The sequence below is a fragment of the Rhineura floridana genome, chromosome 3 (genome assembly GCF_030035675.1).
Source record: "Rhineura floridana isolate rRhiFlo1 chromosome 3, rRhiFlo1.hap2, whole genome shotgun sequence".
Classification (NCBI taxonomy): domain Eukaryota; kingdom Metazoa; phylum Chordata; class Lepidosauria; order Squamata; family Rhineuridae; genus Rhineura; species Rhineura floridana.
In genome coordinates, this window is record NC_084482.1 from 216,403,318 (window position 1) to 216,420,536 (window position 17,219).

Below are 17,219 nucleotides of genomic sequence, written 5' to 3' on the forward strand. Positions count from 1 at the left end.
CTTTTATACAAGGAATTAAGGAGGAGGAAAGAAAATTTAAAAAGCTTATCTTATTTTTTATGGCAAAAAGCTGGCCTGAATTTGGAAACTATAAAGATTAAAATGGATGAGGGGCAACTTACCCGAAGAGAAAATCTGATTTAGATGATTATTTGATTGATATATGTCTGGGACTATTTTTTCTTGGACTACTTTCTTTAGACGAATCTGCTGTTCGTGTATGTTACTAATTGTTTGGCGCTGTGAACCAAATTTGTTTTGCATTCTTGGACGTGCGGGAGATAAGAATTGTGCTGGCCAGATGATGTCAACAGGCCTGGAATATTAACTCCCTTATTGCTGGAAAAAGAAGCAAATTACTCTTTGCTTGGGAATTGTGGCTATATTGGAAATTTGAAGGGTTTTTTTTTTCGGCTTTAAGAATGACAATCAAAGAAGTGGCAGAGACCCTGGATGTACCCCTGGAAGGGTTTTCCCCTCTGGATATGTTTCAGAAGATAATGGATGAGATTAAGATAACGAAACAAGAACTGGGACAGAGTAGACAAGAGATGGCAACTGAATTTGGTAAAGTGAAACAGGAGTTGAAAGAAATAAAGGATTATATGAGAAAAGAAGCAGATGGACAAGCAATAGAAGAAGAAAAAGAAATTAAAGGGAAGGAGCAAATTCTGGAGATTGGATCAGATATATCAAATGTGGAATTGGAAAAAGATTTGGACTTTATGGCAAAAATTGAAGGGAGGATGCAAGTCCTGGAAATTGGAACAGATATATCAAGTGTGGAACTGGAAAAATATTTGGAGTTTGTGGATCCTGGAGATAAAGATTACTGTTTGGAATTCGGCGTTGTCCCTGGAGAAATTGATGAAGATATCAGAGATAAAGCTATCAATGTTTCGATGGAATTTCTGGACTGGAATGATTTGATGGAACTTGAAATAGAGAAAATTTATAGAATTAATTCCAGATATGTGACAATGGAAAAACTCTCAAGAGATGTGCTAGTGCATTTCGTAAAAAAGAGGAACAGAGATATGACTTTACAACAATATTTCAGCAACACATTCAGAATTGATGGCAAGGAAATATTTGTGATAAAGGAAATTCCCATTAGACTCTTACTATATGACTATGACTATGACAGCAAGATTATTATGGGTGCAAGGATGGAAGTTGAAAGATGGAATTAACACTGATAATGGAAGAACGGCTATTGAAATTACTGGACCTAGCAGACTTGATGAGATGGATTAATTGACATGTTTATTTGGAGAAAGATCGATGGATATATTTCTCAAGGAGTGGGAGCCAGCCTCTCTTTGACTTTTTGCGGAAAGAATAAAGTGATGTTAATGAGATTTGATGATTAATTAAGATAACTACTGGAGGAAAGTGATTTTGTAATGTATTAAGAGACAGGTTTGTTATATATCATAGACTTATAACTGGTCTGCGACAAATCGGAAGTCAACATTTTATTTTATTGTTTAATTTGTTTCTTTTTTGTTTTGTTTTGTTTGAAAATTTGAATAAAAATTAATGATAAAAAAAATCATTAAAGTTTCCAGTCTTCACCTTTTTAAAATAACCAATTATGTTTTTGTAATTAGCAAAACAATTCTGGTAACTTTCAAATGACCTGACCAATGGATTCCCAAAAGACTCATCCTTGGATCTAAAACTTTCTGTGTGCTAAAATGAAAAAAAAGTGGACTGCCTTCAAGTCGATCCCGACTTATGGCAACCCCATGAATAGGGATTTCATGGTAAGTGGTATTCAGAGGGGGTTTACCAAAATGGAGGGGGGTTAATTCTTCCTGCTCCATCCAATGTAGCATCTAAGGTACATCATTCTGAAGAGAGCAAATTTGCCATATTATCCCCTCCCGCACCTTACCCACTTCTACGTCTTCTTTCCAGAACAGCAGAACTCTTACCAAACATAGGAGTCACCCAGCAGAGAAACTATATACATGCTTGAAATGTGGAAAGAGCTTCAGTCAGAGCTCCCATCTCACAACCCACACTCCCACCCTCATCAATGGATCCATATGGGGGAGAAACCATGACAGTGCTTGGATTATGGAAACAGCTTCAATCAGAGCTCCAACACTTCCTATGAAACAATTCACAGTGGGAATGAACCATAGTCCGTCCTTTGAATGAGGAAACATCTTCACTTGCAAAACAAGTTTCATTTCCCATGAAAGAATTCATACAGGGCAGAAATCATACGAACGCTTGGAATGTGGAAAAAGCATCAGGTGGAAGAAAAATCTCACTTTTCATCAAAGAATTCATGCACAAGATAAACCATAAAAGCAGTGGCAGCTGGTGGTGACTGGACCTGGCAGGGCTGCTAAGAGGTCATGGTGGAGTGGCCATGAGGGGACAGTTGTAGCCAAGTTGTTCTGGTTTTGTCCCCATCCTCCCCTCTTGCAAAGTTACGCTGGAGACTTACGCACTGTAGTTGCACAAATACCTCCTGTAGCACCTTTCTGAATTGAAAAGTGTCTTGCTTTGGTTCAGAAGAAGTCCCTGCTGTCACTGTTAGATTACTCAGAAGTAAGCGGACTGAACTTCATGAGCAGCCCTAATAAGTAAGGTGCAGCATTGAAGTCTGAACTGGTTAGCCCTCAGGGTGCCACACAGGACTGTGAAGAAGGGCTCCCGTAAAGTTCAAGACCTGCTGGGAAAGATTATTCCTCTCCCCAACCCTCAGCTTCTTTCCAGAATGTAGAATATGGTGGAGGGATATTAAGTGGGCTTGCGAGAGCGCATTTAATATTGCCACAAAGCTCACTGTGTGACCTTGGGCCTGTCACCTTGTGTTCTCAACTTAACCTACCTCACAGGGTTGTTGTGAAGATAACACTGGGAAAAGGAGACCCAGGAATGCCATCTTGAGCTCCTTGAAGGAAAGGTGGAACAAATGTAAAAAGAAATACTGATAAATAAAAAATGAAAATAAGGCTCTCTGGGCGGTGTACATAAAAGATAAAACAAGCAAGATATATAGATACAGTAAATATAACAGAATCAAAAATCAAAACAAGCTTTCCTCCTCAGCTCCCTTCATTTCCCCTCAACCGTCTCCCTCCATGTCAGTTAACTCCCAAAGGACTAGGCCCTCCAGCCAATCAGAGTCCCTCCATGTCCGTTAACTCCCAACGGACTAGGTCCTCCAGCCAATCAGAGTCCGCTGCCCCAAAGACCAATCGGAATGAATGTACCTGACCCAGGCCCCGCCTAATAAGCTCCCAGGGCGATTGTCTCTCTGGTGCCCGTCACAAGACCCCCTGCCCGTCACCGTAGAGTCGAAGCATCCCCTCCCAAAAGATGCCTGGGAACTGTAGTTTGCCCCTCACAGCTGCAGTTCCCAGCACCCTTAACAAACGACAATTCCCAGGGTTCTTTTGGGTGTGTGTGTAACGTGCTTTAAATGCATTTGGCACGTATGCAGCCCCGCTGCAAGACAGAGAGGCAGAGAAGTCACTTGCTTCCTCGCCTTCCTCCCGGGGAGTTGCTTTCTCAGTGGAAATGCTGCTGCGGGATCTCTTGCCTTCTACCTGCAGGGTAGGCGCTCTGCCGCTCGGCTACAAGCAAGCAGCTCCTCCTTCAGCTTGGCTTGCGAAGGGTTAACACGAACAACGTGGGCTTCCTAGAGAGGGAGCAAACGGAGGGGGTGCAGAGTCCGAGATCCTTGCCTCCGAAGTCTCCTCCGGCCCGGAGGTGTGTGTGTGGAGAGAAAGTGGCCCTCGTTTCCCCAGGCGCCTTATCAAGGGCCCTTCCGGGATCTGGTGAGTGTTTCTCTCCCCCCATCCCTCTGCCTTATTTTGTGCATTTGGGTGGAGGGGAGCCGCGGGGCCATCGGGGAGGGGCCCTGCAGCGGATCCATCCGGGACACACACACCCCGTCACCCAAGCCAGGCCAGGGGCTGAAGCATGGCTCTCTTTGCAAATCCAGGAGGGCCTCTCGTTGGAGGAGGAGGATTTAAAGTATGTCTGTAAGGCTGAGTTGATCTGGATGGAAGGGAATCCTCAGTTGTACTCCAATTAGAATTACACACACACCCCGAATCTGGCACAGGTGAGTTATCAGTCCTCCGAACTGTGCCCATTCAGACGTGCAACCCCAGAGAGATGGAGGGAATCTTTGGCGACTGAACAGAAAGCGCTCCTAAAACTGAGTGGTGGTATTTTACTAAAAGGAAAGTGAGAGTAAAACAAACAAACAAACTGTTGAATGGAGGATTGGGATTAAGCAAGTCAGTTGCCCCTTTCCGCTTCCAATGTACCATCATCCATAGACTCCCAGGTATGGGGGGGGAGAGGAAATGTTGAAACCAAGATAGGAGGAAAAATGTACATTTATCTCTTGTTTACTGTGATTGTGACAAAAAATTGCCTCCTTCCACCTGTGCAACGCCCTCAAAATGCCTTTGACTACTTCTGGGCCCTTCTCTTATTTAACTGAATTCATATATGCAAACAAGCAGCTGGTATAGCACAGTGGGGAGGAGAGCCTGGCTGGGAGTCCAGAGTCTGTGAGTTCAAATCCTGTGTCTCCTGAGTGTCAAGGGCCAGCTAAAGATCATCCCCACAGTGAGTGGCTCAGGGGTTACGTGCCTTGCCACCTGTGCAGCCGTGGGCAAGCTGCAGAATCCCAAGGAGCCCAGTTGCCCCCCAGCTGGCAGTTGCAGACAAGGAAGGGGCTGGCTTGTGCAGCTGTGGCAAGCTGAGCAGGCCCTAGCCAGCTGGGGAGGACTAGCCTCAGAGGGAGGCAGTGGTAAGCCTCCTCTGAATACCACTTACCATGAAATCCCTATTCATAGGGTCACCATAAGTCGGGATCGACTTGAAGGCAGTCTATTTCCATACATATACAAATATGCATACACGCACTGTCTTTCTTTCAAAGTCCTGGAAGCCAGGGAGAATCATAGAATTGTAGAGTTGGAAGGGGCTGTCAGGCCATCAGGTCCAGCCCCCTACTGCTCAAAGCAGGAATCCACCTTAAAGCATACCCAGTCGATAAGAAATAGCCAGAATCCAACTTAAAGCATACCCGACTGGAGGCTGCCCGGCTGCTTCTTTCAATGCCTCCAGAGAAGAATCGGAGATTTAAAACTAAAATATAGTTTAAAAATGACTAAAAATAAATGTCTGTAACTTTAAGCAATAAAACCACACACAAAGGAAGGCAAGGATGAGTCTCCTTGTCCTCCAGTCTTTGATTGCTACATTCCAGGGTAACAATTTGCAGGAAAAGACAAAACAGACCAGTTTGCCATCGATAAGAAATAGCAACAAAAATATTCCTGAGTGTGTGTGGTTCCACATTTCAAACTCAGGTTACACGTTATTGTCGTTGCTCAGTTCCTGCCTTGGTGCAGTCACCCATGCTCAGACTGACCTACCTCACATGGCTGTTGTGAAGATATAGTTGTTATGTGCCTTCAAGTTGATTATGACTTATCACAACCTTATGAATCAGTGACCTCCAATGGGATCTGTCATGAACCACCCTGTTCAGATCTTGTAAGTTCAGGTTTGTGGCTTCCTTTATGGAATCAATCCATCTCTTGTTTGACCTTCCTCTTTTTCTACTCCCATCTGTTTTTCCCAGCATTATGGTCTTTTCTAGTGAATCTTGTCTTCTCATTATGTGTCCACAGTGTGATAACCTCAGTTTCATTATTTTAGCTTCTAGTGATAGTTCTGGTTTAATTTGTTCTAATGCCCAATTATTTCTTTTTTTCGCAGCCCATAGTATGCGCAAAGCTCTCCCCCAACACCACATTTCAAATGAGTTGATTTTTTTCTTATCCACTGTTTTCACTGTTCAACTTTCACTTCCATACATAGAGATTGGGAATACCATGGTCTGAATTATCCTGACTTGAATGTTCAGTGATACATCTTTGCATTCGAGGATCTTTTCTAGTTGTCTTTTCTAGCTGCCCTCCCCAATCGAAGCCGCCTTCTGATTTCTTGACTATTGTCTCCATTTTGGTTAATGACTGTGCCAAGGTATTCATAATCCTTGACAAGTTCCATGTCCTTGTCAGCTTTAAAGTTACATAACTCTTCTGTTCATTAGTCTTCTTGACGTTCAGCTGTAGTCCTGCTTTTGTGCATTCCTCTTTAACTTTCATCAGCATTTGTTTCAAATCATTACTGGTTTCTGCTAGTAGTATGGCATTGTCTGCATATTTTAAATTATTGATAATTCTCCCTCCAATTTTCACACCTCCTTCATATTGTGCCAAACCCGCTTCCTGTATGATATGTTCTGCAAATAGACTAAACATATAGGGTGATAAAATATACTCCTTTCTCACACCCTTTCCAACTGGGAACCAATCGCTTCCTCCATACCCTGTCCTTAAGATATAGAAAGAGAAAAAAAATGGCTGCAAGAGGTAACAGGTTTTCCACGTTTTTCTGCCCATCCCCCCTTGCAAAGTAGTACAGCTCCAAGGCTTCAACCAATTTTAATATGCCTTGAATCCTGCAGCCCTGAACCACTTTAATTTAGATGGCCTGTTAAAAAGAGTAGACATGCCTCTGAGTAGACACTGTACTGTACTGTGAGTTTAGCATTCAGTGAATTCTTGGTGAAAGTCTGGACAGCACGAGACATCCTGAATGCTCTTTGCAAAGTTTTAACCCTTTGCATTTGCTATGTGCTCACAGGGGGTAGTGTTTAGCATCCCCCCACACTTACTGTGTGGAAGTATTTGCAGAAAACAACTTCTTCTTGATCACAGATGAACAGGAAAGATGCATCCTGGTCCTAGAATAAAAAGTGCACTAAAGCCAGAGGGGAAACAGCAGGTCTTTAAGACCTCAAGGATTCCTGTCTGTTGCCTGGTGTTCAAAGAAGTCCCTTGCCAATCACAGCTCTGAATTCACTCATTGGTTAAAAACATGGAAAGGCGGGGAGAGGCCCGACTGCCCCCTCTGCCCTTGCAATGCCAAGAAGCAGAAAGCAGCCGCATCCAAGCTGCGTGTGGAGGGGGAATGACGAGGCTCCGATGCCCTCCTGGAAGGCTGGTAGCAGCCCCTGGCTCAACATTTTGAGACATGCTGGCTTAGAAGCTGCCTGCATATTTTGCTTCATAACTTTCCTTCCAGGAGATACAGAGACTCGCATTGCACCATTATCATCCAGTCCTAGGTGCTAGCAAGGTTCATACACGCTTGATAAGGTAACTTTTTCCCCCAAACAGTGTACTAATTTTGTAATAGAGCAATGTCTTGGCTTTGTAGGAATTGGTAGCGCCTCTATTTAGGACAGACAGGCATCCTTAAAGCACCGGTGTATGAAGAACACTCAGCTGCCCCTGAAGCACAAAGAGGCCCCGATGTCATCAACACTGGCAACAGTGAGGAAATCTGGGAAAGAACCATGCAGACAGTCCTGGGCGAGAAGGACAAGCTCAGCTCAGATGTGCAGCGCCTGCAGTTCAGGCATTTCCGCTACGAGGAGGCCAAGGGGCCCCGAGAGGCTTGCAGCCGACTCCACCACCTCTGCCGTCAGTGGCTGAAGCCAGAGCAAAACATGAAGAATCAGATCCTGGACCTGGTGATCCTTCAGCCATTTCTGGCTGTCCTTCCACCGGAGCTGGAGAGCTGGATGAGGGAATGTGGAGTGGAGACCAGTTCCCAGGCGGTGGCCCTGGCCGAAGGTTTCCTCCTGAGTCAGGCAGAGGACAAGAAGCAGGCAGAGCAGCAGGTGAGAGAGAGGTTTAACCTGGACGTTCCAAGGGAGTCAGAATCTGAGGGAGGGTATCCCTACTACAAATTGCCCCCTCTTTTTTGGAAAGCATCCAAGGAAAGATACCGAAAGCCTGCCTGGTTTCAGCCTCTGCCATTTCTTTTCTAATCCTTCTTCCCATTCAATGTGTTCAATCCTTGTTGTGATTTCAGAGAAAGGACCTGTTTGCAGAAATGGACACTGATTTCCCTGAGGCAGAGGGGACACCATCGCACACTAGACGGAGGCCACTGGGTAAGGATTAAGAGGATGTATCTCAATTTAATCATTAATTTTAAAAGAAATGGATGGGTTCGTCTAATAATTTGGGAGAACGATAAGATGGGTACAGAGACTCAACAGATAAGTGATTTTTTCAGGCCTCTATGTCGTTCAACATAAATTGCTGAATCTTTGAGACAAGCACGTGCTAAGGGCTTCCCACCATCTTGGTTTTTCACAGCTGATGGAATGATGCCGGCAAGACCTCTTCTGCCATGTCATCTTCGCAACGGAGAGGAAGAAGATGCTGTGGAATCAGATCGGGTAGGGGGGCAAATCAGTGGGGAGGGAGGTTGGAGAAAGCCTGGGTGCTTCTGTCCCCCCCTTAAATCCTTTGGCCTAAACCAGTCTCTCTCTCTTTTTGCTTTGAAGGCCACTCAAGGAAATTTAGATCCCGAGAATAATGACCAGCTGCTTCAGCTTAACAAGGCTTTTGGATGTAGCTAGTATTTTTTTTATTAGTAGTAGCCATATTGTTTATTCATGTATGTGCTATTTGAGGCTCATATGGTCTTCCAAGCAGTATAAAACCCAGTTACAAATTTTAAAATATAAACACCCATAATTACAACTAATAAAACAATCCCATTAAAACAATGAATAGAAAACACAGCAACAACTAGTAGGTAATATTTATGCTGCCTGTGAGGAGGAAATGTTTCCTTTCTCTTTTAGGGTTCAGTGTCCTTTGATGATGTGGCCGTGCATTTCACGGAGGAGGAGTGGGCCCTGCTGGATCCTGACCAGAGAGCTCTGCATCAGGAAGTCATGGAGGAAAATTGTGGAATGGTGGCTTCCCTGGGTAAGGCTCACTGTTGCATCACGATATCTGGTGTGAAATTAAGTATTTAAACATCTGATGAACAACAATATTCTGATCTGGCTCTTCAGTGCCACTGACAGCATCTGAGGTTATAACACCTCTGCTGTTAACCTTGAAGGGACAGCTATCCACTGTTTTGTCTCTGAATCTGCTTTCACACATTATGCCCTTCTAAACAGTGATCATAGTGGTCTGGATGGCCCAGAGTTTCAGAGCTGTTAGTCATTTTCTAGTTGTCCAAAGGGACCACTCACATCAGAGTCTGAGTCGTTTTCATGACTGGTCCAAGCAACAATCCACCTAAAAAAAAGGGTGGGTTTTACTGATTTCAGATTCCCATAAATATAGAAACATCTGTTAAGCAGTCCAAAGATTCTGTCTTTGAGAACCAGCATTTTGCAAGGAACTCTGCACATGTTCTGAAATCTAAGAGCTAACCTGTAACTCGCAAAGTCAGATTATGTTTATTGGTTTTATTTACAAATCTGTGTTGTGTTTGATTGTTGCCCCCCTTCCTCCCACTTTTTTCCTCCCTCTGCCAAAAATGATTTATTTATAGCTTGTTATTTGGCTTCACATTTTTTAAATGTGGGAATTGCAAAATGGCTCCTAAGTGATGACTCTCAGCGCCTGTCCTCTGGTAGTACTGAGAGCTCCATTGAGGTCACTGTGGAGTTCCTGACAGGGTACTTCGTAATGCATGCTATACTAGTGGGTCTCCCTGTCTGGGCTGATCCAAACTCTGGGAAAAGAAATGCAAGAAGACAATAAAGGATGGCAAAGAAGAATTTGAGGAGCACATTGCTAAGAACATAAAAGCCAACAACAAGAAAACTTTAAATTCATTCAAAGCAGGAGACCGTCTAGGAAGGTGATTGGACCCTTGGATGACAAGCGAGTCAAAGGTGTGCTAAAGCAGGATAAGGAGATTGCAGAGAAGCAAAATGATTTTTTTGCATCTGTGTTCACAGTGGACGATATCCCTGAACTTGAACTAACATTTGCAGGAGGGGTGCCTGAGGAGCTGAGGCCAAATAGTGGCATAAGGCCATTGAGTCCAAGCCCCTGTTCAATATTAATAGGTTAGCAACACAGGAGTTTCCCTTGCAGAAGCTATGCTGGCTCTCTCTTCTATATGCCTGGTGATATTATCTTTAACAGTACTTCCTACCAGTTATCCTCAGGACTGATGTTAAGCTAAAAGGCATTGTGATTTCATTAGTGAGTTCTATAAGCTTTTCAGTTCAGGCAGCCAGAATCAGGTGGGAAGGCCCAAGGGGAATGCCTGGGGCAAAGTAGGCAAAAGAAGATCTGTATTTGTCACCAGTAATAGTAATGGAGACGGAAAATCACACCTAGGAAAGAGGGCCTACATCCCAATTACAGTATGCCCTTGGTTTGGTCAGATTCTTTTCTTGCTTATTCAGACTATTCTTGGTCAGTGGAAGTGTGGAGCAGACAGGAATGGGTTGACTGGAGGCTGAGTCAACAGCAGGAAAAAAAACTTAGTTGGTGGCCAGTCAGAAGTGGGAGGAAGCTTCTCCAGTTCTTGACTCTGCCTTCAGTGAGTAACAGCGTCATCCTATTTCTCCTGTGTTCCCCATAAAGGGTTCGGGATCAGTTGAGTTGTTCTCTTCTCAGAAGGTTTTTCTTCTTTACTAAAAGTTGCAGGAGGCAGACTTCTGCCTCTCTTCTTTTAGTCCCTGCCCTTCAGCGAATAGGAAGATTCAAGGGAGGAAGTGAGGGATTGTTTCTGAGAGGCACAGGAAGTGCCAGGATGCACCAGAGGCCGATATTTGTCTCGTGTCTCCCCCTGCTGTCCTTTGTTGGAACGCTCTTGTGCGATCCTAAGGAGAGGAATGCCCTTTCGGGCCTGTTCCTGCTGCAGAGCTGGGGAGGGGCAGGGACTGGTCCCTTGCTGTTGAGCCTCCACTCCCCCACGAGGGCCAGGGAGGGGGAAGACATGAGTTTCAGGTTTCCCAGCTGTCAGAAGGCATGGAAGACCCAGGAGTTGTTGAGTCTCAGCAAGACCTTGGGAGGGGGAATGAGGTTGAGTCTGGGCCAGTTCCCACAGATGGCGCGGTCTCTGAAGAGGAGAGCACGCTGCCCCCAGACAGGTCGGATGAGCTGTTGGATGATGTTTCGGAGGGCGTGTTGACTCCCCCTTTACCAAGCGGCTCTCGGGATGCTTCAAGCGCGTCACCGCCCCATGACCTTGAGCTGGTTGCTAAGGAGACGGTTCTTTCGGACGAGCCGTTGGAAGCACAACCTCCGTCACCCCGCTCTCGAGGCCGCGAGAAGCGGACAGGACAGAGGCAGGACTTGCGAAGGAGTCAGAGATTATGATCTAAAACTTTCCCTACTTAAGACTGCAGCTGTCTGGGTTGAGCTGCTGAGTCAACTTTCTTCACACGTTGCAGAGCATGTCTAGAGTGCAGTTTGGGAATTCTAGTGAGCTAGCTTACAGGTTTCTATGAAGCGCACTGCTTTTGATGTATCCATTACTTTAATAAAACAATATTTAATTGCACCTGTGTCTCAGCCTCGTGAATTCCGCTCTGAACAGGACACTTGCTGTCCAAGGCTTCTGTGGAGCTAGAGACCCCCTTCGGCAACGGGCCTCCGTGATGCGCGGTTGCCGTCTTGCTACCTTTTTCAGGTACAGCCGCTAAGCTTTTCTTGGGGGGGGGGGTCGCCTGCTCCAGCTTCTCCCCTTTCTGGCTGAGATTTCAGCTATGCCGGGGGGGGGGGAGACAGCCTGTCTCACACCTCGACTGAGGAACACAGGTCCCTGAGTGGGGCGAATCTACTGCTTAGTTAAGTAATCCCCTAGCCACCCTTGCTTCAGTGGCCGGCACCATGTTAGACTCCCCGCCTGAAATAGTTTTGTTTTCTCAGCTCCCTTCTACTCAACCGGGGGGAGAGGAGGAAACACACGTGACTCTCGCAGGGAGAAAAGTGTGCCAAATCTCACCATTTAGAACAGCCCTCCACCTGATCAGCCATGCTGGGTCATGATGAGAGAGGTGGGTGCTTCCTTCGCCAAGGATAGGCCCACACACATAGGCAAAAAGGCTTCAAGCACTTCAGGGCCTGCTGCCATGCTTATTTCTCCTCATTTTCCTCCCCCTCCTCCTTCCCCTCCTCCTCAGTTGCCAGCCCAGACAGAGGAAGGGGGAAGATCAAAAGAAGGGACTCTTTCCAGAAGCTCTTAAGGATAAATGCAAAATGCGCTCCAGTTCCAGGTTCCAGCCTTTCCCTTAGCCTAGACTCCTAGGGGGAGGGTGCCCCTCATCACCTACTGCATCAGACTCAGAGAAGGAAGAGGGGGAACTCTCAGGGGAGGATCCCCCTCATGCTATCCCCAGTGCATAGGAGACTTCATTCTCCTGACTCCTGTTCCGTTCTGATTTCTAAGGCTATGGCCTGCCTTGAGCTAGACCCTCCTAAGGAAACTCCCCAGTAGGGGGAGCTAGAGGAAGGAGAACAGGGATCCTCAGATGTCTTCCCCAGATCAGAGGATCAGAAGGTGGTCATTCCCTTCCCAAAGTTCTTCTAAGGAAGACTGGGATCATCCAGCCAAATCCAAAGCTCCTCATGCCCTCTCCAAAAAGCTCTGTGGCCTTCCTGCAACAACCATGGCAACCTTTTAAGTCCCAGCCATTGACGAGTCTGTGAACTTGGGGCCAAGATGGCTACCCCCAATAAAGGAGCGGATGCTCTATCAGACCAAAGTGACAACTGCAGTGACACTTCTCTTAAAACATGCACATGAAGCATCCGCATTGGCTATGAGAGCTTCAGCAGCCAACTCCTTTCTAGCACAGGTGGTGGTCAAGTGGGCTAAAGCACTGCTCACAGAAGTACCACCAGATGCCAGGCACATCAGGGAGGGCCTGCACAAATCGGTAAAAACAGCTGAATTCCTAGCCTGCAATACTCAGCATGAGCACTCGGATATGGCGTGGTAGTAAGAAGCAGCATCTGGCTGAAGCAGTGGGAGGTGGAACATCACTCCAAAGCCAACCTTTCGGCTCTGTCTTACTCAGGTGGCCAACTCTTTGGCAAGTCTCTGGACCTGGTGGAGACCAAGGATAAAAAGAAGGGTCTTTCTTCCGCTCCTAGCAAGGATGACAAGTCCCATAAGAAGACTTCACATTCTTTTCATCCCAAGGACCATTCAACTACTTACAGAACTACTCTCCAGTTCTGTGGGTCCTGGAATTCTTCCTGGAATTCCTCCTGCCAGCGCACCTGTTCCACACCCTCCTCCTGGGGGGGGAGGCAACAAATGCCATCAAAATCCCAAGCCCAATGCCAAAGAAAGCCAAGCATGATGCCAGGATGGCCCAGGTAGGGCACAGGCTTCAATTTTTTGCCCATACCTGGGCGTCCTCCATCTCAGGCAAGTGGATATTGAACACCATGCAACCTGGCTGCTCCCTAGAGTTTGCCACCATTCTGCAGGGCAGATGACAGGCAGCCCCTCCCCCTTTGTGTCAATCGGAAAAGCTACAGAGATCGCTGGATGCCATTTTTTACCTTCTCAAGATAGGCACCATAGAATCCATGCTAGAGCATCAACGGCCCTCAGGAATTTTCTCTGCGTTCTTTAGAGTCCCCAAATGCAATGGCAATTGCCTCGCTATCTTGGATTTAAAGTTCCTGAACCGCTCTCTTCAGAATGAAACTGTAAATGCATTGAAACAGACCAAAAATTTCAAGATTGAGATACTCGGGTCCAGTCTGGAAGCCATTCAACTGGGGGATTTCCTGGGATCTATAGATGTTACAGAGGAATACCTGCATGCCCCCATTCTTCAGCAGCACAGGCGCTTCTTCCACTTTGCGCATGGCCACCACCAGTGCCAATACAGGGCCATGCCATTCAGCCTCTCTTCGGACCCGCAGGTATTTACCAAAAAAATGGAAGCAGTAGTGGCACATCTCTGCACTCGTGGAGTCCACATATGTCCTTACCTGGATGACTTATTGGTGAAGACCTCCTCAGCGACAGTGGTGCAATGGGATCTCGAGATGACCATCCAGTGTCTGGAGAACCATGGCTTCATTATTAATAGGGACAAGAGCCATCTGATCCCCATCCAGCTCCTTCAACATCTGGGAGTGGTCATTGACACAGCTCAGAGCAAGCTCTTCCTGTCCGCCGAACACACAGACAAACTTCTGCGTGAGCTGCCCACATACCTGCAGGGCAGGTGGGCTCCTCTGATGGAACTGGCTCAGTTGCAGGGCTACACGATAGGAGCCATAGACTCAGTGGTGTGGGCATACTTCCATTCAAGAGCCCTACAGTGGCTACTACTTCCATATCAGGACCGGATTGCCTTACGCCAGACCTGGCACATCGCCCTCCTGAGGAGAGTGCAGGAGTTCCTTCAGTGGTGGAGCCATTATCTGGAGAAAGACCTTCCTCTCAGAGCCCCAACAGTCTCAGTAGTCACCATGGCTATGAGTCTCTGTGACTGGGGAGTGACCTGTTGCTCCAACATTGCACAGAGGAAGCGGACAGCGCAGGAGCGGTGTCGGTCAATCAACTGGAGCAATCCAACTAGCACTCCAGGAGTTCTTGCCTCTTCTATATCAGACACATGTGCTAGTGCATACCAACAATGTTACAGCCAAAGCACATGTCTGCAAACAAGGGGTCCTGAAATCAGGCCCCCTTCAGGAGGAGGCCAACCTGCTGTTCCAGTGGGCAGAAAGACACCTGGCATCCATATCAGTCATACATGTGCAGGGGATCCTGAACACACAAGCTGATTGACTGAGCTGGGAACAACTCAACCAGGAAGAGCGGGCCCTTCACCAGGATGTGTTCCTAGAGATCATTTGGAAGTGGTGGCTCCCATGCATGGACCCGTTTGCCTCATTGGTGAATGCCCAACTGGATCAATTCATGGATCAATTCATGGCACAAGGCTGGGATCCATGCACCCAGGACATAGACTCTCTGTCAGCCCCCTGGCCTCAGGGACTTCTCTGTGCCTTCCCACCTGTACCTCTACTGTCCAGGCTGCTCTGCAGGATCCGAGTTCTCCAGGCCCAGGTGATAGTGGTGGCTCCACACTGGCCACGGAGTCTGGTTCTCCGATCTAGTAGACCTCAGCACCGGCCCAATGGCATCTTCCCACCAGACTGGATCTTCTCTCACAAGGCCCCATCCTTCACCTGGACCCAGAGTGGCTCCAGCTTCACGCCTGGGGGCTGACTGGCAGTATCTGAATGAAGCTTTCTGAGAGGGTTGTCTCCACCATTCTGGCATCTCACAAACCACCCACTCAGAGAAATTGATTTCACGTGGAAGGTGACGCAAGCAGTTACCCATCACAGAATGCCACATCCACACCATTCTTGACTTCCTGCAAGATGGTCTTGACCAGCAGCTGGCCCCCAGCACGCTCAAGAGACAGGCAGCGGCCCTCGGCAGTGTGCTCCCGATGGTGGGGGGCCATTCCATTTCTTCTCATCCTCGAGTCAAATGCTTTCTCTGGGGTGCAACCCTGCTGTCACCTCCAGTACAACACAGATTTCCTTCCTGGGATCTCTCGTCAGTCCTAAGAGCTCTCTTGCAACATCCATTCAAACCAGCACACTCTATACCAATTAAGGACCTCACTCTCAAGACAGTTTTTCTTGTGGCAATCACCTCAGCTAGGAGGGTGGGAGCCCAGGGGCTTTCTCCATCTGGGAGGAGCTGTGCATTTTCCACCCAGACAAAGTGGTTCTTCGCCCTGACCCCAGTTTTCTCCCTAAGGTCAATTCCCCTTTTCACAGCAGGCAGGACATTCTCTACCCAACTTCTGCCCCAACGCAGTCCATCTCAATGAAAAGAAGTGGCACAAACTAGATGTCAGGCAGGCACTTCAAATCTACCTGGATCGTACAGAGCCGTTCAGGAGGTCTGAGGGCCTGTTCGTGTCCTTTAACAGGGATCGAAGGTGTCCATGTCTTCCATCAGTCGCTTGGTGAGGGATTGTGTGGTCAAAGCATATTAGGCCAAAGGATGAGCCCCCCCCCCATTCAGGGATCATTTAACACTCGGGGCTGCCAGCATGGCAGTGCCCCACAAGGATGCCCTGCTGGAGGAAATCTGCAAAGCCACCACCTGGGCTCACCCATCCACCTTCATCAAGCACTACAAGATGGATAAGTGCATCTGTTAAAAATGCCTTTGGTAGAAGGGTTATTCAGAGGGTGGTGGCCGAGGTTTGCTCCTACTCAAGGATGTAGGGGAGGATGTCACTGCTCAGGTACATCCCATTCCTGTCTGCTCCACTTCTCTGCTGAGCGAGAACAGAAAGTGGGACTTACCATGACCTTCTGGTCAGTGGAGAGTGGAGCAGACAGCCCCACTCTGCAGCAGAACCTAGGCTGTGGGGTGGGGAGGGTGTCTCTCCAGGAACCCTCAGGCAACCACCAGTCACTCACCCTTTTCATGTAGGTTGGAGTGGCCGTCTGCTCAGTATTTGGGTTTTTTGCATCCATGTCACAAAATGGAGATGGGAGAAGGTTCCCTTCCGGCTAGCCACCAACTAAGTGTTTTTTCTAGTGTTGACTCTGCTGCCAGGAGGAGTTAACCCATTCCTGTCTGCTTCACTCTCCTCTGACCAGGACACTTCACAGTAAGTCAAACTTTCCAATCACCTGGATAAAATGTTAATGCTATCTGTGTGGAAATGGTAAAGTACCGGTTTTGTCTATTTATAGGTCAGTTAGGCATGCTTAACTATAAGAAATAATACCCCAGTTGGCAAAGGGTAACACTTTGAATGTATTTAAATAATTTTTTGTTGGTATTGATATTTTTAGTAACGTGTCCTCAGATTCTTTTTTAGCATCCCTGATTGTCTTCTTGCATTTGTATGCCTTTTTATCCTCATTTGGACAAGACTTCCAATTTTTGAAGGAAGCCTTCTTGCTTCTAATAGCTTCTTTGACTCTGCTTATTAACCACGCGGGCATCCTCATATCCTTGGTGGTACCTTTTCTGATCTACAGTTATACACTTTTTTTAAAAAAAACAATTCCATAGCTCCTAACAATTCAGGAGAGAAGGCATGTAGTTTCTGTTTTTCTATATGACAGTATTTTTGAAGTAGGTAGCCTGAGTGTGATTGGTTCAAGACTGCCCAGTAAGTTTCATCTTTGAGTGGAAGATGAACCCAGGTCCAAATCCAACAATCTATAGTGCATCAACTATCAGTTAACGCCAGTCAAAGGGGTAGATAACTCTGTAATAAGATCAGCCTCTCATCTCAGTCACTTCACTTCATCCTTTATTTATTTATTGTTCAATAATTTGGGGCTCCAGATCCTCCTCGGTTC

The 17,219-nt window shown here is 46.8% G+C and overlaps 2 protein-coding genes across 2 annotated transcripts in view; both read left to right on the top strand.

Annotated features, from left to right (window-relative positions):
• The window catches only part of LOC133381639 (zinc finger protein 420-like), a 45,429-nt gene that overhangs the window by 22,191 nt on the left and 6,019 nt on the right, over nt 1–17,219 (top strand). Inside the window, exon 8 of the mRNA XM_061620986.1 lies at nt 1,419–1,422. Within this exon, the coding sequence (XP_061476970.1) occupies nt 1,419–1,422 (4 nt within the window). The remainder of the gene's footprint in view (nt 1–1,418; nt 1,423–17,219) is intronic.
• On the top strand, nt 3,300–16,502 carry LOC133381621 (zinc finger protein 202-like). The gene is made up of 7 exons (XM_061620967.1): nt 3,300–3,803; nt 7,279–7,744; nt 7,939–8,020; nt 8,229–8,311; nt 8,723–8,849; nt 11,413–11,529; nt 16,444–16,502. Exons 2-6 carry the CDS (start codon nt 7,418–7,420, stop codon nt 11,418–11,420), a joined length of 627 nt encoding a protein of 208 aa, XP_061476951.1. The 5' UTR covers nt 3,300–3,803; nt 7,279–7,417; the 3' UTR covers nt 11,421–11,529; nt 16,444–16,502.

Excerpts from the sequence above, each read along its gene's own strand:
- LOC133381621 (XM_061620967.1), top strand. The coding sequence starts at position 7,418 with ATGCAGACAGTCCTGGGCGAGAAGGACAAGCTCAGCTCAGATGTGCAG. Across the intron at positions 8,021-8,228 it reads CACTAGACGGAGGCCACTGG|CTGATGGAATGATGCCGGCA; the intron begins GTAAGGATTAAG and ends GGTTTTTCACAG. Across the intron at positions 8,312-8,722 it reads ATGCTGTGGAATCAGATCGG|GGTTCAGTGTCCTTTGATGA; the intron begins GTAGGGGGGCAA and ends TTTCTCTTTTAG.